The sequence below is a fragment of the Umbelopsis ramanniana genome (genome assembly GCF_025399195.1).
Source record: "Umbelopsis ramanniana AG unplaced genomic scaffold K450scaffold_67, whole genome shotgun sequence".
NCBI classification, from domain to species: Eukaryota; Fungi; Mucoromycota; class Umbelopsidomycetes; order Umbelopsidales; family Umbelopsidaceae; genus Umbelopsis; species Umbelopsis ramanniana.
This window is the reverse complement of record NW_026252153.1, coordinates 24,671-44,124: the sequence shown is the minus strand read 5'-3', so window position 1 is coordinate 44,124 and position 19,454 is coordinate 24,671. Positions and strand designations below refer to the sequence as shown.

Genomic DNA, 19,454 nt, shown 5'->3' with positions numbered 1-19,454 from the left:
GTTTTATTCCTTTATGTTCTGCATTTCATTTTCTTCCAGTTTCAATGTAATTTTGTGCAATTTCCTTATCAAAACGCAAGAAAGAAAAAAGAAAGGGAAAAAAAAAAGTTTGGGTGTAGCAAATGCTTAATGTATACGACCCACAACCATCTCAATACATTAGATTGACTTCTGTTTATTTTTTGCTTTCAATTGGTTTTGATGACTAGGGTGAAGTCACCTACAAAGCATATGTATAATTTTTTTCCCAACATTTTCTTTATTCGTAGGAGTTATGTTGATCCTATTTGGAAGACACCTCACGGCGGATGTTTTCGATTTCCTCTTGAAGCTTCTTTGTCGTCTCGCTTTGCTTGTGCAGTAAATCCTTCAAAGCTTTAATCTTTTCAGCGTCCTACAATCACAAACGAATTAGTCAACAAGCAGTCAATGCCACATGGAAGCGTTTCAAGGTGATACCGACGTGCATCTTAGCCCACTGATTCTCTACAGCTCGCTCCTTCTCACCAAAGCCTTTTGAAGTGGCAACAGCTCCAGCGGTAGGACCGCCATGCTCGAATCGCTTAAGGCAAGCGGCCGTGGCTCGTTGGCGGAGCAGGTTGTTACGAATCACAGTTGGAATATACATGTTAGTGAAGGATGTGTTTAGAAAGTAAGTAGCTTGCGTGTGAAAAAAATAATTAATGGGGAGAGAAATATAAAACCTTTAATGAGCGAGGAAAAATTTAGGCGTTTTTCAACCATGGAGTTTGCTGAAACAACAACACAGAGAGGTGCATAACAGCACCACTAACTTTTGATTATTATGCTAAAAAAATCAGCCCATATCATTGTTGACGCCATTTTCTTTCACCTGTTACATCCTTGATGCCACTTTGCTATATCTACTATCCAATTATTAATCAAAAATATTGCAAACTGCACATAACACAATTGTTACAGATCACGATATGAAAGACCTATGCAAGAAAAAAAAAATTTGACGTCGGCGAATAAGCAGGCGACAAAGAAGAAAAAAAAATTGTGTACAAAAAATGAAAAAATAAGTGGAGAAGCCCGGCATCGATCCGGGTGCCTCTCGCATGCTAAGCGAGCGCTCTACCATTTGAGCTACATCCCCTTCCGATATTTTTTGGACCACCAAAAATTAATCATACTATCAACAAAAAGTGTTCAAGATACAAATGAGCATCTATAGTCCAATTTATTTTTCTTACCAGACACTAGTAAGTCGATTTTGCTTTTTGAAGAGATTAAAATTGCACAATATATATTATTGCAGCTCAAGAGGGTGAGATTTCATGGCTCCAGTGGTCAGCATAATCATATATTCGCAAAACGTGATAGACACTTCAGAATGTTCTGCGCCTAAATAAGCGTCCCCGGTGTACAGTAAGACTGTCACTCGGTACTTTTGACATTTAGGACTAGCTTCACATAACAAATTTTTTTTTTGATCCAACATACGCATACATTATCAGTATTCTCTAAAATCTGGAGCTGCTCAGTGTCAAAAAACAATCCATTATTTCTAGCCTTGTGGGAAATACATGCCATTTTTCTGTAGCTAGGCAACTGCTCCTACGGAGATCCACAAACCATATAGTATGGCGTGGAAATTACATCGTGCAGCCTGCATTCTTGGTGTGACTGTGCGGTCAGCCTCATTGTTACACGCACTCTGCTTGGCGCTGCAATGTACACGTTAGCGTTGTCGAAGACAGTTTTATTTTTAAATACTACCTTTTTTATTTTAGAAACGGCACCGAGGGGTCCAATGACAAAAAATATGAAAATGTTCTCACTGTCGACGATCGCCCTCATTAGGCCGAGTGGAATGACACTTGCCTTTCGGTTTAAGATAAATCGTAAGTTTACATCGAAATCTGTCATAATTTATTTCTAACCACAGAGATGTTTTTGCATCGTCAACAGAAATGTAATTTTTTTTATTTTTATTTTTCATCAAAATTCTCAGATGCATTTATCATATGCGTTTCAATTCTGTTGTCAAGCTTTACCAAAGAGATGGTCAACGTAACCCACGGCTAACGACATATGGAGTTAGTGACTTCGATATCGTTAGTGTTCCTGGCATGATGTTTTAAAAAAAATAATTTAGCAAATCCCAAAGATGAATTAACCGTAATTGTAGACACTTTGAAGATTTTCCATCGGCTTTTATTTTTTCATCATGAAGAAAAAAAGTAATGGCATCGTATGATTTTTGGCAACGAGATAAAATTACTTGTGATAATTTTCTTCCATTTCAGGGGTATAACTAATGCCTGCACATCGATGGCTTATGCTTGAAGGTTTCACTCCGCCATTGAATGACTTTGTTGTTGCATGGAATAAAAAAGATATTGAAAACTTCAACGTTGTCACATTACAAATACTCGCTTTACTTCAAGCTGTTCAAACCGGATGAAAGCTCGGTGGCCTTTCCCGGACTTTGAGCTCGGTGAGTGGTAGGAAATGTCTATTTCAGGTCAGGTAGTGGCTAATTGACGTGGCGGTATGAATAATCATTACTGGGCGGCTGTGGAGAGACGAGATATTTAAGCGGACTCAGCAGAAGAAGATATGTAAGCAGGCGTAGCTTATCAATCATACGGATGATGTGCTCAAGAATGATAAGAGAATGAATAGATTGACTGTTACATTCTCGCTTTCCAAATTAGGACTCGCATAAACGCATTTTACCGATGTGACCCATCGACCTGACTTTACATGGAATCGAAGCTCATGAAAAAAATGTTAAGACACATCGGCAGGACCGATGGATCTAAACTCCTTTTGAATTTCTGCCAAGTGTTCTTTAAGTCTGAAGACATTTGGGAAGAAGACGATACCTATGCAGGTGTGTGAAGATAAAAGATGTGTGCGTTGGTATTCGTCATAAAATGGCTGCATTATAATCAGCAGAAGGGGCATGGGGCTAACGTCTCAGTCACACGCTCGCCATTTTTTACCACAGTGCTTGGAAATGCAGGAAAACTTTAAGCACTATGATGTTATTGACCCGACGCATTAACTAAACAATGTTCGGCTTTCACAATTTGTATCGGCCATATTTAGCTCACTCTAATGCCTGCCGCCATTCTACCATAACGAATCCTAGATACGACCCGTTGGAAGTAGCGAGGTGCGTCGGCTTTACGAAAGCCCCAAGATTCGGTTACCTTATTTGGCTAAAGCCAATTTACTGTGAAAGGAAATGTGTCTGACTGATATTGAGGGGAGCTCGCAGGACTTCGCGACAATACACAGAACCAGTCACCAAGCAAGAAATTCCATCATGTCTGCAGCAGACCGTCCGCAGCTGAGACAGGCTAGGTTTTATACCCCAAATTAGGTCAGTAATAGTTTTTGTAGAAGAGTGCAGTCAGTAAAGCAGCGCAGAAAGCCAATGGTTTCGGCGTTGGCTTAAAGAAACTGCGGAGGGCCCAGCTCTTCCTTTCCATATTATTAAAACGATGTATAGAAAACGTGGCGCTGCCTTTGGCACAGCCGAACCTAATTTGTATCTCCACATCCTTCCTGCTGACCTTTCATGCTAGCGCAAACTTATAAAAGGTGACATCCAATTCGCCTCCATTTTTCAGCACTGCCTCAACTTCACTCTTTTTACCATCATTACCTCCATCAAACACACTATGCCTAGCTTCGTCCTCGTGGGTGGAGCCGATAAGAAAATCTCCCTCGAACACCAAGGTCACCCTTGCCCTCGATGCAAATCACACGATTCCGTACAGCTGACTCGATCCGAAACGCAATTTATTGTGTTCAATGTTCGAGTGGGAAAGCCAAACAATATGCGAGTTCGATATGAATGCGCCAATTGCTCATGGAATGGCAAGGTTTTGCCGCTTTATAACGTCATGCTCGAAACTCAAATGATGAAGGACAGCTTGTACTTTGACTACTCCGCCATAGGTACAACTTATTCCCTCTAGAGCCAAATGAAAAGCTCTCACAAATTCCCTTCTCCGAACTCAAGCCTGCACTGCTGGTTTCAGAGCATTAGAGTTCATCGTATACACTATCGGTTTTGTCTATACCGCACTACTTTTTTGTACACACCTAATATGTTACCCTCCTCCTAAATAGATTGTATAGTTGTTCCATTCAGTTCAGTAATATAAAAACAATAAGTTCTAAACATCATAAGTTTTATATATACCCTGGTTTGAATTGAGAGAGATGTCAAAGAATCCCGCAAAGAAAAAAAAATATGAAACCATGAAAGTTACCACGGTGAATGGAAAAAGAAGACTAACAAAAAAAAAAAAAGAAAACTTGCCCGAGTTATATTCTACATCATCTTAGCTAACCATCCATTCACATTACTTTATGCCCGCTTCTTTCTGGTGTCGATGATACCTCCTTTTCTAACAGCCGCATCGTCTTTGCTTGAATCTTCCTTGAGAGTGACGGTTCTATTGAAGACCAATCTCTTGGCAGCATCTCTTACATTGCCTGTCTTGGCAGCATTAATATCCAGCTCGGTATCCTTGTCGAGACAGAAATAGCCGTTTCTGACAAATTGCCATCTAGCGCTCTCCAAATCCTTTCCACCTGTCTTGGCAATCCAATCTTTAAGGTGATCCCACAGACCGATTTCAGCAATAGCACCCGTTTCCAGTGAGATAGAGTTTTCATTGATATCAGAGAGGTATCCTTCAGGAACCAAGGTCTTGTCAGAGGGATTGGCATGATTGAAGAGAATTTCGTACAATCTGATTTCATCCAATTTGATGGGAGATCCATGCTTGGGAGAATCGGCGACCCAGTGGATGTAAGTCTTTGGCTTCTTAACACCTTCGCCGTTTTCATAACGGCAACGAATTTCACTGATATTGCCATTGGCATCCTTCACTACTTCCGTACATGTAATAGGGCACTTGACATGAAGCAAGCCAACAGTCTTTCCAGGAGCAAGACGGTAGTAATCAGGAGAATCCTGTTCACGGAAGTCAGCAGCTTCAATATAAACAGTGTTGGTGAAAGGAACGGTGTGTTCGCCCATGGCAGGATCACGGGGCTTGTTGGGAATGGTCAACATCTCCAAATGATCATTAGGAAGGTTTTCAATGACCACCTTGACTGGCTTGAGGATGGTCATTAATCGAGGAGCAGTGCGATCGAGGTAATCACGAGTATGATTGTCGAGACGGATCACATCGGTCTGAGCATTGTACAATGAGATACCCAATTCAGCAACAAAATTGTTGATAGCTTCCGGAGGAACACCACGTCGTCTGATACCAACAAGAGTGAAGAGTCTTGGATCGTCCCTGTTAATGATGAAAATGGAACAGTGAGTCACCATTTCCACAACATAACACTTTCAGTTCATAGCGAGAAGAGCCCAACTAGCTTACCATCCATTAACATAGTTTTCATTGACCATCTTGAGAATCTTACGCTTGGACATGACGGTATTTGTAACATTCAATCTGGCGTATTCCCACTGGACAGGCTTGTACACTTCAACAGCATCACAAAGCCAGTAGTAGCTTTCTCGGGAGAGACGGAACTCCAAGGTGCAAAGGGAGTGAGTAATGTTTTCGAGCGAATCGACAAGACAGTGCGTAAAGTCGTAAGTAGGATATATGCACCACTGAGAACCAGTGCGGTGATGAGGAGTGTAAAGAATGCGGTAGGCGATCAAATCCCAGAATTGAGGGTTGCCATTTTCCAAATCCATCTTCATACGCAGAGTGATTTCACCTTCCTTGAAACGACCATCCTTCATCATTTGGAACTGTTTAAGGGTCTCCTCGATCGGTCGGTCACGGTGAACACAAGCAGTACGGGGTCCTCTGTTTTCACCTCCACGATGAGCTGCAATCTCGTCTCCAGTACACTGGCAAGTATAAGCCTGCATGAACGAGCATAAGAAATCAGAATGGCACAACGAAGAGCAATATGCGTAAATAAAGAGACAGCAAAACATACCAATCCCTTCTTAATTAGTTTGATAGCTAATTCGTAAAGTTCCTGGAAGTAGTCACTGGAGTAGGTGATCTTGAAGGGCTCGAAACCAAGCCATCTCACAGTGTCCAAAATCGAGGTGAAATATTTCTCTTCTTCAGCCTAATTCCATAAAAGAGCACAATAAGTATTCATCAAAGATAATTAAAAAAAAAATTCATTCATTAAACTGAATAGCAACCGTACCTCTGGGTTGGTGTCATCATATCGCAAATAAGTGATGCCATTGTGAGCTTTTGCATAGCCAAAGTTAACGTTAATGGCTTTAGCATGTCCAATATGGAGATAACCGTTGGGTTCTGGTGGGAACCGAGTCACAACTTTTCCACCAGTGACTTCCAGATGCTTCTTCATCAACTCGGGGTTGATTTGTTTGTTACCACCAGGCTTGTGCAAGTTTGAGATTTCTCCTTCAAAGAACATTTTTTTGACGGTTGCCGCTGGGTCTACTGACTTTGCTGCCTCCTCCACTGTGGACTTTGCTGCTGGGGCTGGCTTGGGTTCCTTCTTTTTCTTCTGAGGAGCGTCTCGCTCATCTTTGGGACCAAGAAGTGCGAGATACTGAGCTTCAAGCTCGGTCTTAACAGCAGCACCATCAGCCCAACGCAATTCGGGGAGCTTCTTGGTTGCCGCCAATGAAGGTCCAAGAGTTCGGTATCTGTTTTCTTCAATGTTGCTCTTATTTTCTGCGATGTATGAGGCGATGACATCCTTGATCTGCTCAGGAGTGACGGTAATACCTGTGATACGATAAGTTCTCGTGTTTAGTGCACCAGCGGGATCAACATCTTTTAGAGGCATGAGCATCAAACGTACCAACACCAGCTTCTTCGTTGAAAGCAGCTTCGTCAATTGGAGGAAGCTTCTCATCCAAGAATGCAATGGCAGCTAATCAGGAAGGAAGGAAGGTGTGAGCGTGATTAGATTCTTTGAACATCTCGGGTTTCTCCCTTACTCGGTTCAATCGACTTACCAGAAACCTGCTCAGTGGTCTTCAAATCGCCAGAGGCAATCTTTCTCGAAAGAAAAGGCAAGTGAACTTCGGCGTCCTTGGTAATCTTGGATGCAAGGAAATACAGCAAATTGCCAGTTTCTTTACTACAGCCGTTCACGCTGCCGGATTCCAAGATAACTCTCTCAAATGTGGGAGCAAGTTTTTTGTTTTTGACAGTATCTTTAGCCTTCTGTTCTGTCAGGCCGACTTTGACAAAAAGTGGAATTAAGTCGTCCATGATTTACGTGTAAAAAAAGGTAACGTTCACGCTCTCGGGTTGCCAAAATATAAAATAAAAAAAATTGGTGGCTCAGCTCATTCTGCTGAAGTTACTGTACTAATTTTGACTCACTCAAAAAATGACAGCTGTTGCTTTTGCCGTGCAAACACGACCAAAAGGACTGAATCGTAGAAGCACAATAAACGTTTCAGCGTACAACCTGCTCAAGTAATTCCTGTGCTATACATTGTGAGAGACTCATATTTCTGAACGTGATACGGAGGTGTTTTATATCCAATTCCACGTGGCTGGCCGGAATGCAGCGTGCCCAGCTACAGATAAAGGGGGTTGTTATCCGCGGTATTGGTTACAAGTTGTAGAAAGCCCTATAGATATGGTGATAAGCACAAAATCACCCATGTTATATTGTCGGAAAACCTGTCTGTCGAGAAATATTGTCTCTGTTACTCTGTGCATGTCAATGCAGTATATACCAGTCGTTATCAGCACAAATGGTATACTGCTATGCCTCCTTTATTTCAATGTTTCCCTTGGCAAATTTGACAGCTATATATATTGGTCAGTTAAGTTTCCCTTCAAGGTATTCTTCTATGTTAAAAGCAAACCTTCTAAATAGATCCATAGTTACAGTTTGCCTTGTGGTGGCATTCAGTATCATCGTTATGTTGGGACCGATGGCACTAATAGCGTTTCTACTTTTGGTTGAAACCAAAGTTGTACAGGTAGATATGAATCCACGAATGGCATGGTTTCTGTTAGATTAACCTCAATATTAGGAGTTGTTCAACTTACCAGCTTGTACACCGGATGGCAAAAGCCTGAAGAAGTACGCTTGGATAAGCTGGTAAAGTGTGACTGAACCATTGTTTTGTACCGACAACATCATCAATGTTTCAGACTCATCGTATTTTTCAGGTATTTTTACATCATTGCAGCACTTTATGTAGTGCCGGATGCCATACTCTCGCACTTCTCAGAAAACAGTATAGGAAATTTAATATCGAACAAAATTTGGCATTGGTACATCTTTACGTTGTATTGTGCATACTGTTATGGTAAAAAATTGTTGGTATATCGGCTTTAATAACCAGCAACCGACAGGCTCATGCTGTTGATATTTTAGGATTTTGCCAATCTGTGCGTGCCATGAATACAGGCTCATGTCAGCTTGAGCTGCAACGATTTTGCTGGGCTCATATGGTTACTCTTTGGACTATTATTCAGACTTACTTTGTGATTCGTAATATTATGGCTGGCTTAGTGTGGTAAGATTTTATCAGTGTTTCCCTATCATATCCATCTTCGATCTAAATTCATTTCAAGGTATGTCTTACCCGTTACACTTGTTGTTTGCAACGATATATCTGCGTATGTGTGCGGGAAGCTGTTCGGAGTCACCCAGCTCTGCAAACTTTCTCCGAAGAAGACATTGGAAGGATTCATAGGCGCAGCCATTATAACACTTGTCTTTTCTGTTCCTGTAAGTACACTGTCATCAACAGAGCCTACAGACTTGTTGCTAATATTAAAGTGATCGATGTAGCTGGCGCATTTGCTAGCACGACATTGGTATCTAATTTGCCCAGTGACGGTGAGGATCTGTTTTATAGTCGAAAATACCGCAAGGGCTTCTAACAAATGCTTTTACAGAGCCTGAAGGTGACAATCTGGCACAAGCCAACGTGTATACCGTCTGCAGTACTCACCCCAAAGGAAATCGAACTACTTCCTGAAATATTGAAGCACAGTATGAATCATATGGTAACTTGAAAAACCACCGTTCGCTTTTCAGTTGCTATACTCTGAACTTTACTTCCTAGTTGAATGTCAACCTATCATTTACAGTGGCCTACAATGACTTCCAAATTCACGCTCTGGTATTTGGCATATTCGCGTCATTTGTTGCTCCATTTGGCGGTTTATTGGCCAGTGCAATTAAGAGGGCCTCCCAAGTCAAGGACTTTGGTAATATACTCGGCGAGCATGGAGGAGTCAGTGATAGAACAGATTGCCACCTTCTAATGGGAGTATTTACCAGGCTATACTACATGGCTATCATTTCCAACTGTGCGTGGTGAACAATAAACAAGTAATAGTTTACTGAATGATTTAAAAGCATAATAACCATAATCATGTATAATGGATGCCAAGAGTTCGCTGCTCGAAGTACAAGCGTTTCATTACTCTGAAATAACTCATCTATATTTACATATTGTCAACGTCTAATAAAAAATTGTCTCTATGAAAAGCTTGCTAATTCACCATTCAAGCATGACAATAAACCTGATGAGACAATCATTCTTCTCGCTTGATCTTGTCAGCTTCAGCCTTAGCGCGTTCCTTCTTCTCCTTTTCGTCGGCGACAATGTCAGGTAGCCACTCCATCAGGTTGCCGCCATGTTCTGAGCCGTCTTCCGCAACGATGACTTTGCGAATGCCTTCTCCTTTCTCCTTCACTAGATCCTCAATTGTTGTTTTGCCGTCTCGAAACCATCCCAAGTTATCAGCAATCAGGTGGCGATTCTGGCAGCCTGGACACTCTATTAAGATGACTCCTTTGGTGTAAGCAAGCTTGGACATAACATGGTGAGAGCGCTCGTTGCACACTTTGCAGGTAAAACCAATGAGCATCTGATGCTTCGGGTCTACTTGTTCCTCGGCGTCTTCAGAGACAACTTCACCTGAAGAAGCTCCCTTGTCTGGTATATCTCTTTGGTTCGAACTCCATGCGTGAAAGAATTGCGCCTGAGGTCTGTAATTAGTACATACTAATTGAGGCAAAACTCCAAGTGGTCGAATAGACGGTGTTTTAGTTATTGCTCGTTGACCTAACGAGAAGAGAAGTCTATTTGCTGGCCGAATGAGTCGTTGCATGTCAAGAAGTGAGTCGAGTCACAATTCGTTGGGAGGGAGCAATTTCAACTGGCGAAGCAAACCAAAAATTGAATACGCATTAAATTTTTTTTTTTTTTCCATAAAAATCTTTCGATTCAATTTCTTGCAGACAACACCAATATGCAAGATCAGTACGATACAAGGGATACCGATGATCGGCAATGGCTGTGAACTGAGAAGTATCATTAGATGTAAGCGCTCACAAAGTGCAATTGAGTAAAAGAAGAGCCCACTATGACTAACACTTTGTATTGAAAGTCTTTTGGCGATTCAATAGATATTAACCATTCTAATGTACATACGTACCAATTTTTTTTGTATGGAAGGGGTAATCGCATCTTCTTTGTCCGTCGCAAGACTGCTTTTGATTTTAAAACTCGCTGATGAAGCAACACCCGCGAGAGAGTCCAGTATGTTCACTTCTATGTGATGACGCGAGCGTGTCGGCTTTTGAATACAAAATTTTGTATATTTTTCAAAGGAAAATTTTTCCAAGCTGGAAGTACGGTTTGTTTTGCTTTTGCTTTTCTGGTATTATTCTAAGGAAACTATGAAGAAGGAGTCTCGCTCAGTTGCAGTCTTTGCAAAAGGAGTTGCGGCATGTTCTCATCAAGCTAAAACATACGGTCAATGCATTACTGCTCGTTACACCGATGTTCATCGTGATGTTTGTGCCAAAGAGTTTCAAGCTTTCAAAAACTGTGTACAGCAGTCTCTGAAAAAGGCGTGGTAACGGCTGTTGAACGTTTTGGGAACATTTCCTCTACAAGAAAATAGCGTTGCCATGTCACGCGATCCGTAACTGGTAAGCACGTAATCTTTATGTTATCTCTTCTTCATTGGGGGCTGTTATGATGATTTCAAAAAGACAATTTGCACGTCAGTCAGAACACTCATGTAGACTACCAAATATCTATACCCAAATTACTGATCGCAGCCCTCTATAATACCCATTTTATCCGTTGGCAATGTTCTTCATCCTTTTATTAACACGATATCCCTCTTTTCCAGATATCATTGGCTACGCGTAACATTTGGTGCAAATCTCCACTTTAGGGTGTTGAGGAATTTGGTGCTGAAATCATAGGATGAAAGGCTATGTATGGTCTTGTTGAGGTCCGTCTGGTCTTCTCGTTGACCATTTTAGCTCTCATTTTTAGTTTCGTGACGTACCGAGACTTGTTTTGGATATCCGTGTCATCATCATGGGAGGGCACTAAAATTTTATATAAATTTTTAAATAAACGGGCTCTTTTGCCTATACATTTTATCACGAACCTTTTATTTCCCACTTCACAAAAGATGTAAGAGAAAGGGTCTATCAAAGCTCTTCGAACTCTATGAAATAGTAACCTTGTCTATGTGTAGGTCAGAACCTTATGACCCGTACGTTCCCACCGCCGCTAGCCCACCAGGCGCTACAAATGCAAAAACCACCAAAGTGAGACAAGAAGTCGACCAGGTTATCAATATTATGCAAGATAACATTGACAGAGTGGTGGATAGAGGCGCCAACATAGCACAACTGCAAAGCAAAACTGGTAAATGTTTAGGCCGTTGAGATAATTTACGACTTGCGAGAATATCGCTGATCAGCCACTTTGTTGCACAGATGATCTACAGGCAACCAGTGGCCAGTTCAAACGCTCAGCTAACCAAGTTCGAAAGAGAATGTACGTGTAATGAAAAGATACAGAAAGACGAACATGAGCTGAATAATAACGAAATTGCCATAGGTGGTGGAAGGACATGAAATGGAGAATCGTTATCTTGGTGACAGTACTTATTATCATTGGAATCATTGTAGGCAAGTATCTTAGATGATAATATGTATGATGGGATAAGGTTGAATGTAACTAATTGGAGCTGTTGACAACAGGTGCTGTGGTTGGCTCACAAAAGAGCAAAGGCAATTAATTGGTGATTTGATAACACTTATCTATCTTGTATAAAATATTTAAACCTTTGTACTTATAAAAGCTTATGTATATTTTAACTGGCAAACAATCACCAAAAAAAAGGAAGCTTCTCTGCTCTAGGAGCATGTATACACGTTTTGGCGAAGACGAGTCTCCCAATGTGGTACAGCTCTCTGAGGCGCGCTTTATTTTTTTCTTTACTAATATGAACAATAATAGGTCCCTTCCCTTAGAACTTTCAAGCTAAGCATAAGCTTGATTTTCTCGGTTGGAACTTGTAGATGAAATCTCTTCTAGAGCAAGCTTCTGTACCAAGGGCGGGAATGTACCACATTTCAGACTCGTCGTCGCTAAACTGGCGTATTTGATTTGGGAACCCTACTCCACATTTTTCGTTTAGAAAGTGAAAATTTTCCCCCTTTTCGCTTCAACGCCAATCTGATTGGTGTCAACATGAAGCAATACAAAAAGTACCTGCTTTTAGCGGTGCTGATATCCATGACCATGATGAGCTCACTCTTAATTTCCCAGCGGAATTTCTCTATTGAATCGATCATCCCATCTGGATTACGCGCGCACCGCCTGGGTTTCAGTTCAATTTACGTCATCAATTTGCCCGGCCGGACCGACAGACGAGTGAGAATGCAAGAGCTGGCGTCCTTTCTAGGTCTCAATTTCGTCTTTCATGATGCAGTCTCATTTCTGGACGTCGATTTTCCAATGCGACGGAATACGAGTGGAACGACTGTCAATCTCATGAAAAATGCCACGCTTGCTTGCTTTTTCAGCCACAGAGAGGTGTACGAGCAGATTATTCAACGCGGTGACAAATATGCGCTGATATTGGAAGACGACATTGATATGGAATTCGATATTCGAGAGCGAATGAACTCTTTTTGGAATATTACACTACCCAGTGAATGGCATCTCGTCTACTTTGGCCATTGTAATTCTCCACGCAGCAATCCACACCAGGTTGAATCTTTCGGAGAAACAATTGATTCATCAACGGGATTGCGACGGTCTGTAAATCCATATTGCACACACGGTTATGCCGTTAGTCAAAAGGGCGCTCAGATTTTGCTAGATCAGGTTGTTCGTGAGCCTCGCTCAGCAATCGACGTGCAGATTGCTTGGGCAATCAGAAAGGGACAGCTTCAAAGTTATTCGGTTGTCCCGCCTTGGATTGTGCAGTCGAGGGATACACCAAGCGACATCAGTAAGAACTGGAAGGAGCTCCCCCAGCAACCGTTGAACAAATCTGTGCTACATCGTCTCGAAACGCAAGCTCAAAAGTAAATGGTGTAATGGACCGGATGAACAAAAATATCATTTTAGCAAGACTTGTTGGCCACTACGGATTCACATGTATTGCCGTCCGAGGCAGTTTGCAATCGGTCATGGGCTATCTTTGACAGAATAGCCGCTTCAAAAACTACAGAGTAGTGAAAGTTGAATGAAAAATACCAGAGATTGTAAAACCTCGTCTGATTTTCGCTTACTTAGTCATTTACCGAGTTTATTGTCTGTTTGTTTTCATGGCGGTAATCCAGGGCAGCTAAATTGCTTTGATCTCAATGTCCTTGATGGATAAAATGTCAGGAAGTTCGCCAAGATCACTGTCGCTGCTGAAAAAAACCCACTTTTGTAATCGCCCGGGAACACAGACTCGATGTTGGCATTTAAGTAGCCGAGTTTAATTGGATTGACCTCCTCGTACGGAAGACGAAGCTCACAGGCCATTGAATTCAGTGCAGCGGTGATTCCGCCATTTTCGCAGACAATCAGGATGTCTACATGTTGCCACTTGTTCAACGAGAACGGTTGACGACCCAATCTCCTATCGATATGTCCGCTGTGAAGTCTTCAGATTCACAAGTGTAAATGTAATCCTCTGGGTCCACACGCAAGTTGTATTGACGACTGTTATCAACTGACAGTAAATCGAGCGTAAATGGGGGAAGAGTCGATTCTTCCAGGCTCTTCTGAAAAAATGCCGTCAGATACCACGAGCGGGAGACAAAGCGTTTTTTCCATGCTCGCTTCTGAAAGAATCCCCAGCCTAGCCTTTCGAGTTGATCTGGAAGGCAATTTCGACCTTCCATTCTATATTACGGTATGACGTAGGCATCTACAAAAGTTTCGAGTTTGAGACAGTGTTCCATTGGGTTGTTGAGATATTATTTTTTAAATACCCGGTATATTCAGCAAAGTGTTTTATCACTACCTAGGAACACAGAAGCGTACTTGAGTCACCTATAAGTGGATGTATCTCTTTCGCTCCAAGCCTTTTCGCAAGCTTGCAGACGAAGAAGGATCTACTGTTCTTTTTGAGACTGATGCAGACGGAATTGAACTTGATGACGACCCTGGCACATCAACTCATCGCTTGGTCATGTCAGATGATGACAGTGAAGAAGAGCTAGGCCATCATAATCAAGGCACCGCTGGTGGCCGTACTGCATCCATTGGTGGCAATTCTGCCGCGTGGGCTTCTATATCCAACCTGACAAGCGACAGACCAGCCAGAGACAACAGAAGACAAAGTTACACGGTGCAAGACATTCGCAATCCATTGAAAAGAACGCTATTTAAACTTTTAGAAGACCCTTCAAGCAGTTCAGCAGCGTTCTGGACAAACGTCTTTGTATCAATGCTTATTGTCATCAGTGCTGTCACGACGACCATTGAAACTATACCGACATTCCGATCAGCTGAAAGCAACAAGGCTTGGTAAGTTGGGTTTATGCGGAAATAATCGTAAGTTTTAGACGTGCCTGACGGCTGTGTAGGTTCAATGTGGAGACTGTCATGGTTGTCTTATTCACCTTGGAATATCTGCTACGCTTTTTTGCCCATTCGGATTCCTTTAAAATGCTTTGGCGATTTCTTATTGGTAAGTGGTATAGTATTTGAACACTCACTGATGTTGTCAATCGCATTAACCTTCTTGTCTAGCTCCATTGTCAATTATTGACTTTGTTTCCATTGTGCCATATTATATCGAGTTGCTGGCTAAACGAGATACGGTAGGAACTCCGCAGCATTGCCATGCCTTGCTATGCAATGACTTCCATTAGAGTATACTGACCTCTTTGTTTAAATGCCACTAGACATATGAGTTTCGGTTCACCATTCTGCGACTGTTTCGTCTACTTCGACTATTCAAGAGCTATAAATATAGCAATACCATTGTTATGACCATTGAAGTTATGATGGTTGCTTTGCGACGTTCAGGAGATGCTCTTTCCGCGCTCTTTTTCTTTTTGGTGACAAGCCTGGTACTTTTCTCTACATTACTGTATTTTGCTGAGAGAGGAATCTGGGATGTCACTTTGGAAACGTTTGTCGATGCATCTGGGAACCCTAGGTACGATATCGCAGTGTGTGATGGCTGATTCATAATCGGTCTTGTTCTTAATGGCAACTTGCTTGCATTTAGCTCTTTCGACAGCATCCCGGCAGCTTTCTGGTTCGTGTTGGTTACCATTACTACAACTGGTTATGGTACGTGTGATCCATGGCTGGGAAGACACAAGTAAGGTGAAATGTCTAAACTGTTTTTTATAGGCGATATGGTGCCAACAACATTTATTGGCAAGTTGATCACTTTTCCAGCCATGATGTTTGGAGTGCTGGTAAGTAGATAGCTTGTTCGCGGATACAGTAGCAGGATGTTGTCTGACTTCTTTGCAGCTTATTGCATTGCCATCCATTATCATCGGCAGAAATTTCACAATAGTATGGGAGGCGATGAGGAACTACCAGATGACACATAACGGCGAACTACCAGCGTCTATGGAAAGCCCAAGAGCGAACGGCACACTATCCCCTGAACGTCGGGATTCCTTTATAGAGGACATACCGCACTTTCCATCTGTATCTTATGTGCCCAGACGCGACGATAACAGCCGTGACCGCCTAGCTGAACAGGTATCAGCTTTAAGTGAAATGACACGACAAAATCAGCTGGCCATTGAAAGAATACTTCGAATACTTGAGACATCTCAAGCTGCAAATAGAGGAGACACAGGGCCGAAATCGGATTATTCCAAACCTGCTATTGCCAACGGTCTGGAACCAAAACCGAAACAAACAGATGAAGTCGAGCCTTTAGACAAAGAATTTACCTGAAGCTAGTGGACTGTTATCTTTATCACAATTTTTTTTTTTAATTTAAGAAAGCATACAATATAGATTTAAATGGGATGATGAAGAGCGTACAAATGCCATACTAAATGCGATGAATTGTTAGCTCTCAAAACGTTATGACTGCATAATGGTGACAATGTCGGAGATGTACTTAAGAGCGATTCATAGCTTCGTAGTTCATTGGGATAGGAACGACTACATCACAAAGCGCAAGAAATAATATGAGACGATATGGCTCAAAACCAAAGGATGTATTTGTGTTTTTTCAATTATCAAAATGCAAAAGGTTTAAAGGGCTGGGGTGATAAACATGAAACATGAAAATGGTAATATAGTAGAAGCAAGTGGGCGAATGGAAATAAAGCAAATGCAAAAGAGGGAAGGGAATACAAAAAGGACAAAAAGTCTAAAACTAACCAAAGTTAAATAACAATGGCCATGTTGTCTCTATTTATGACATAATCAGAGTCTTCATAACCCAAAATCTTGGAGACGTCTTCAGGGTCACAGCGCATAATGCGTTCGATTTCTTGGCTGGAATAGTTTACGATTCCTTTAGCAACCGTAACTTCTTCCAATTCACCGTCAGAGTTCATTCTCTCAACGACAATATTTGCCGATTGATTGGAGACGAAATGTCCAGCCACTTTGACAACGCCTGCAGCAGTGAGACTTGAGTTCTTACTGCCGATAATGTCTTTGGCAGCGGGTTCCTCAACGTAGATGGTTCCGGCGGTATGGAGACCATGGAGAATCCACCATTTGCGGTCCATCAATGGAGTCTTCTTGGCAACGAAGCGTGTATGGAGAGGAGCATTATCCGCATCGGAAATGATTTGGGTGATGTTATCGGGCTTGGAACCACGGGTGATGATGGTGGTTACTCCAGCAGCAGTAGCAAGATCAGCAGCAATAAGTTTGGTAACCATGCCGCCAGTACCCAGAGAAGAACCAGGAGACGTAACAGTGATGCTTTCTCTTAAACCCTCAATGTCGTCACAGACTCTGACAGGAGCAGCTTGAGGATTTGTTCTAGGGTTATCGGAGTAGAGGCAATCTACGTCCGTCATGAGGAAAAGGTAATCAGCCTTGACCATTCCTGCAGTAATAGCGGAGAGGGTATCATTGTCACCGAAACGAATTTCCTATAATAGCCAAACAAATTCATCGATTAGAGGAGCTGACATAATAAGGTATTAGAAAAACTTTTTTTTTTTTTGTTCAACTTACGGATACAGAAATAGTATCGTTTTCATTGACGATGGGAACTACTCCCATATCAAGAAGTTCTTCCAGGCAATTGACTGCATTTAGATATTGAGAGCGCTAGACCGTGATCGTGTTAGTGGGCTTGTGCTGTATTGAAGTGCGGACTTTTTTAAACATGACATCACTTACGTCGGCCAAATCATTTCTGGTCAATAGAATCTGAGCAACGGCTTGGTTGAATTGTCCGAAGAGATCATCGTAGATTGCCATAAGACGGCCTTGGCCTACAGCAGCGATGGCCTGAATAAAGGGAGAAAGAGAAAAGTAAGTTTTAATGTTGTTCATTTCATTGGTAAGGGGACCGGATTGGCCACGCGAGCAGCCGGCCTCCGTTTCCCATTTATGGGCCATTTGCCCGGCTGTCTCTCTCCAGTTACCAAGCGGAAGATGTGCTCACATGCTTTACCTGAACTGAAGCCAACTTGGAAGGCTTAGAAGGCATATTAAGTCTTCGAAGACCGGTACCTACGGCTGCGCTGGTAACAAGGACCACGCGATGACCAAGGCTCTTGAGCTTGATGATGGTTTCCACGATCATTGACAAATTTCCAAGAAGTGGGAAATGGGTTTTTTCGTCACAGATGGATGATGTGCCAACCTTGATGACCAAAGTCAATGAAGACTTGGTGGGACGGTGGGTGTTCTGAACATTACGGTGCACCATTTTTTTGAAATTTGTAAAATTTAAGCAGAGATGAAGACTATGGAACCCTGAATGCGTACGGCAAAGCTTGTTGCTCTAGTAAAAAGGTGTATGAAGCTCGAGAGTGGTATTCGCCTGCCAGCGTATCGATGCGATATGAATTAAAGTGGGTAAAAGTCGATTGGAGAAGGAGGTCAAGTCTATGATTCCTTCACAAAGAAATTTGTGATATATCGGCTTTAAGCTAGAAAGTGAATTGATGTGGGGCACCGCATAGAGCAACACTTCCTTTATATCAGTTTTTTCCAGTGAGTTTCGGTTTCGGATTGAGATATATTCGATTGCCCTGTAGCACGCGCACGAAAAGCGTTGTTTTGTGGTTCCTGTCATCTGTTTGGCTGGTTTGGAAGAAGATGCGATCGTTCTTCGAATTTTTTTTGGTCTTGACCACATTTGCATCTATTCGCATCCTGATTCGATGATTCCAAAGATAACGATTAAAATATAAGCTTCCAAAGAAGATAAAATTCTCGCAAAGTTACCCTTGAAATGGTCGGATGGAAACCTCCTATACTATAATTATAATATGTCATCATCTTCCGACGATGACATAGCGTTTCCTAAATACCTCCTAGCTATGTTTGTCAAAAAAACCGTCAGCTGTAGGCATGTGAATGGATGGTAAAATTCATAAAGTTATTAGGGGTCAAGGTAGAATAAAAGAAATGAAGTGGAGTGAGGGTGGGCGTCGTTTTTGACCAAAGTGGCATGATGAAATCTGCATAATTTTCACTCCAAGTGAACAGGGGTCTAAGATATCACAGGGACAAGGGCCGAAAAGCAGAATCCCATCACGTCAGATGTAATATTGTGTGCACCGAGCCCTAAACTGCACGCTAATTTGGAATCCCAATGAATATTCGAAAGAAGGTAAACTCGAAGCGTACTACCGCGCTGGTACTTTTTGCACGGTGCGTGAGTGAAGGGCATGCCTATGGCCTGTGCGGGATTTATGCTTTCAGCAATTTCACGCATGCAAAGTTCCCGTATTGACTTTTTCAGCAGGCTATAACTTCTCAATATAGAAAGGTCATGAGCGGGTTATATCTATGAGCAATTGCCTTCCATCGATATGATCTTACGAATTTCCCAAACTAATAGTACTTCATCCCGCCACCATGAGGCTGGGGTTGAGGCGCTGGGCCGAACAGAATAAAAAAGGTGTCTAAGACACTTTTGGGTCTGGAACGCTAGACATCCATGAAAGACAAGGGGAATTTCGAGATTGATCTCATCACAGACGCTCACAAGATATCGAATAAATACAATATTAAAAAGAGA

At 42.0% G+C, this 19,454-nt stretch overlaps 10 protein-coding genes and 1 non-coding gene across 11 annotated transcripts; 6 read left to right on the top strand and 5 right to left on the bottom strand.

Annotated features, from left to right (window-relative positions):
• Positions 1 to 21: 21 nt before the first annotated feature.
• On the bottom strand, positions 22 to 753 carry K450DRAFT_257549 (uncharacterized protein). The gene is made up of 3 exons (XM_051591685.1): positions 705 to 753; positions 464 to 582; positions 22 to 394 (listed from the first exon to the last, which is right to left on the bottom strand). The coding sequence occupies exons 1-3, from the start codon at positions 742 to 744 to the stop codon at positions 284 to 286; spliced, it is 270 nt and encodes an 89-aa protein (XP_051441290.1). The 5' UTR covers positions 745 to 753; the 3' UTR covers positions 22 to 283.
• A 294-nt stretch (positions 754 to 1,047) lies between these two features.
• Positions 1,048 to 1,120, bottom strand: K450DRAFT_t99. The gene has a single exon. It is a non-coding gene; the product is annotated as a tRNA-Ala (tRNA).
• A 2,485-nt stretch (positions 1,121 to 3,605) lies between these two features.
• Positions 3,606 to 4,176, top strand: K450DRAFT_257541 (uncharacterized protein). Its single transcript, XM_051591684.1, has one exon. The coding sequence runs from the start codon at positions 3,660 to 3,662 to the stop codon at positions 3,957 to 3,959; it is 300 nt and encodes a 99-aa protein (XP_051441289.1). The 5' UTR covers positions 3,606 to 3,659; the 3' UTR covers positions 3,960 to 4,176.
• On the bottom strand, positions 4,098 to 7,251 carry K450DRAFT_257540 (uncharacterized protein). Its single transcript, XM_051591683.1, has 7 exons — positions 6,974 to 7,251; positions 6,817 to 6,888; positions 6,187 to 6,740; positions 5,965 to 6,102; positions 5,388 to 5,887; positions 4,307 to 5,300; positions 4,098 to 4,187 (listed from the first exon to the last, which is right to left on the bottom strand). The coding sequence occupies exons 1-6, from the start codon at positions 7,230 to 7,232 to the stop codon at positions 4,355 to 4,357; spliced, it is 2,469 nt and encodes an 822-aa protein (XP_051441288.1). The 5' UTR covers positions 7,233 to 7,251; the 3' UTR covers positions 4,098 to 4,187; positions 4,307 to 4,354.
• A 518-nt stretch (positions 7,252 to 7,769) lies between these two features.
• K450DRAFT_283585 (uncharacterized protein) lies at positions 7,770 to 9,320 on the top strand (the record flags this gene model as incomplete). The annotated part of the gene is made up of 10 exons (XM_051593482.1): positions 7,770 to 7,793; positions 7,860 to 7,957; positions 8,012 to 8,079; positions 8,151 to 8,290; positions 8,359 to 8,500; positions 8,559 to 8,715; positions 8,779 to 8,826; positions 8,886 to 8,996; positions 9,056 to 9,200; positions 9,274 to 9,320. Exons 2-10 carry the CDS (start codon positions 7,898 to 7,900, stop codon positions 9,318 to 9,320), a joined length of 918 nt encoding a protein of 305 aa, XP_051441287.1. The 5' UTR covers positions 7,770 to 7,793; positions 7,860 to 7,897.
• K450DRAFT_192853 (uncharacterized protein) lies at positions 9,305 to 10,480 on the bottom strand. The gene is made up of 2 exons (XM_051584471.1): positions 10,437 to 10,480; positions 9,305 to 10,302 (listed from the first exon to the last, which is right to left on the bottom strand). Exon 2 carries the CDS (start codon positions 10,107 to 10,109, stop codon positions 9,531 to 9,533), a length of 579 nt encoding a protein of 192 aa, XP_051441286.1. The 5' UTR covers positions 10,110 to 10,302; positions 10,437 to 10,480; the 3' UTR covers positions 9,305 to 9,530.
• Positions 10,481 to 10,641: 161 nt separating this feature from the next.
• Positions 10,642 to 10,938, top strand: K450DRAFT_257533 (uncharacterized protein). Its single transcript, XM_051591682.1, has one exon. It carries the CDS (start codon positions 10,681 to 10,683, stop codon positions 10,861 to 10,863), a length of 183 nt encoding a protein of 60 aa, XP_051441285.1. The 5' UTR covers positions 10,642 to 10,680; the 3' UTR covers positions 10,864 to 10,938.
• A 188-nt stretch (positions 10,939 to 11,126) lies between these two features.
• K450DRAFT_257529 (uncharacterized protein) lies at positions 11,127 to 12,135 on the top strand. Its single transcript, XM_051591681.1, has 5 exons — positions 11,127 to 11,434; positions 11,499 to 11,671; positions 11,743 to 11,803; positions 11,867 to 11,937; positions 12,010 to 12,135. Exons 1-5 carry the CDS (start codon positions 11,229 to 11,231, stop codon positions 12,045 to 12,047), a joined length of 549 nt encoding a protein of 182 aa, XP_051441284.1. The 5' UTR covers positions 11,127 to 11,228; the 3' UTR covers positions 12,048 to 12,135.
• Positions 12,136 to 12,502: 367 nt separating this feature from the next.
• On the top strand, positions 12,503 to 13,348 carry K450DRAFT_202132 (uncharacterized protein; the record flags this gene model as incomplete). The annotated part of the gene is made up of 1 exon (XM_051584683.1): positions 12,503 to 13,348. The coding sequence occupies one exon, from the start codon at positions 12,503 to 12,505 to the stop codon at positions 13,346 to 13,348; it is 846 nt and encodes a 281-aa protein (XP_051441283.1).
• An 857-nt stretch (positions 13,349 to 14,205) lies between these two features.
• Positions 14,206 to 16,325, top strand: K450DRAFT_257518 (uncharacterized protein). The gene is made up of 7 exons (XM_051591680.1): positions 14,206 to 14,782; positions 14,842 to 14,945; positions 15,008 to 15,078; positions 15,163 to 15,419; positions 15,492 to 15,556; positions 15,620 to 15,687; positions 15,746 to 16,325. The coding sequence occupies exons 1-7, from the start codon at positions 14,316 to 14,318 to the stop codon at positions 16,181 to 16,183; spliced, it is 1,470 nt and encodes a 489-aa protein (XP_051441282.1). The 5' UTR covers positions 14,206 to 14,315; the 3' UTR covers positions 16,184 to 16,325.
• Positions 16,326 to 16,357: 32 nt separating this feature from the next.
• Positions 16,358 to 18,271, bottom strand: K450DRAFT_257511 (uncharacterized protein). Its single transcript, XM_051591679.1, has 4 exons — positions 17,877 to 18,271; positions 17,600 to 17,710; positions 17,432 to 17,527; positions 16,358 to 17,346 (listed from the first exon to the last, which is right to left on the bottom strand). The coding sequence occupies exons 1-4, from the start codon at positions 18,132 to 18,134 to the stop codon at positions 16,624 to 16,626; spliced, it is 1,188 nt and encodes a 395-aa protein (XP_051441281.1). The 5' UTR covers positions 18,135 to 18,271; the 3' UTR covers positions 16,358 to 16,623.
• Between the last annotated feature and the right edge of the window lie 1,183 nt (positions 18,272 to 19,454).

Excerpts from the sequence above, each read along its gene's own strand:
- K450DRAFT_257549 (XM_051591685.1), bottom strand. The coding sequence starts at position 744 with ATGGTTGAAAAACGCCTAAATTTTTCCTCGCTCATTAAAG. Across the intron at positions 583-704 it reads TTTTTCCTCGCTCATTAAAG|CCACGGCCGCTTGCCTTAAG; the intron begins GTTTTATATTTC and ends TCCGCCAACGAG. Across the intron at positions 395-463 it reads ATCAGTGGGCTAAGATGCAC|GACGCTGAAAAGATTAAAGC; the intron begins GTCGGTATCACC and ends TTGTGATTGTAG.
- K450DRAFT_257541 (XM_051591684.1), top strand. The coding sequence starts at position 3,660 with ATGCCTAGCTTCGTCCTCGTGGGTGGAGCCGATAAGAAAATCTCCCTC.
- K450DRAFT_257540 (XM_051591683.1), bottom strand. The coding sequence starts at position 7,232 with ATGGACGACTTAATTCCACTTTTTGTCAAAGTCGGCCTGACAGAACAG. Across the intron at positions 6,741-6,816 it reads CAACGAAGAAGCTGGTGTTG|GTATTACCGTCACTCCTGAG; the intron begins GTACGTTTGATG and ends ATCGTATCACAG. Across the intron at positions 5,888-5,964 it reads AACTAATTAAGAAGGGATTG|GCTTATACTTGCCAGTGTAC; the intron begins GTATGTTTTGCT and ends TCGTTCATGCAG.
- K450DRAFT_192853 (XM_051584471.1), bottom strand. The coding sequence starts at position 10,109 with ATGCAACGACTCATTCGGCCAGCAAATAGACTTCTCTTCTCGTTAGGT.
- K450DRAFT_257533 (XM_051591682.1), top strand. The coding sequence starts at position 10,681 with ATGAAGAAGGAGTCTCGCTCAGTTGCAGTCTTTGCAAAAGGAGTTGCG.
- K450DRAFT_257529 (XM_051591681.1), top strand. The coding sequence starts at position 11,229 with ATGTATGGTCTTGTTGAGGTCCGTCTGGTCTTCTCGTTGACCATTTTA. Across the intron at positions 11,672-11,742 it reads ACAACTGCAAAGCAAAACTG|ATGATCTACAGGCAACCAGT; the intron begins GTAAATGTTTAG and ends TTTGTTGCACAG. Across the intron at positions 11,804-11,866 it reads AACCAAGTTCGAAAGAGAAT|GTGGTGGAAGGACATGAAAT; the intron begins GTACGTGTAATG and ends AAATTGCCATAG.
- K450DRAFT_257518 (XM_051591680.1), top strand. The coding sequence starts at position 14,316 with ATGTATCTCTTTCGCTCCAAGCCTTTTCGCAAGCTTGCAGACGAAGAA. Across the intron at positions 14,946-15,007 it reads GCTTTGGCGATTTCTTATTG|CTCCATTGTCAATTATTGAC; the intron begins GTAAGTGGTATA and ends CTTCTTGTCTAG. Across the intron at positions 15,420-15,491 it reads GATGCATCTGGGAACCCTAG|CTCTTTCGACAGCATCCCGG; the intron begins GTACGATATCGC and ends GCTTGCATTTAG.
- K450DRAFT_257511 (XM_051591679.1), bottom strand. The coding sequence starts at position 18,134 with ATGGTGCACCGTAATGTTCAGAACACCCACCGTCCCACCAAGTCTTCA. Across the intron at positions 17,528-17,599 it reads CCAGAAATGATTTGGCCGAC|CGCTCTCAATATCTAAATGC; the intron begins GTAAGTGATGTC and ends ATCACGGTCTAG. Across the intron at positions 17,347-17,431 it reads ACGATACTATTTCTGTATCC|GAAATTCGTTTCGGTGACAA; the intron begins GTAAGTTGAACA and ends TGGCTATTATAG.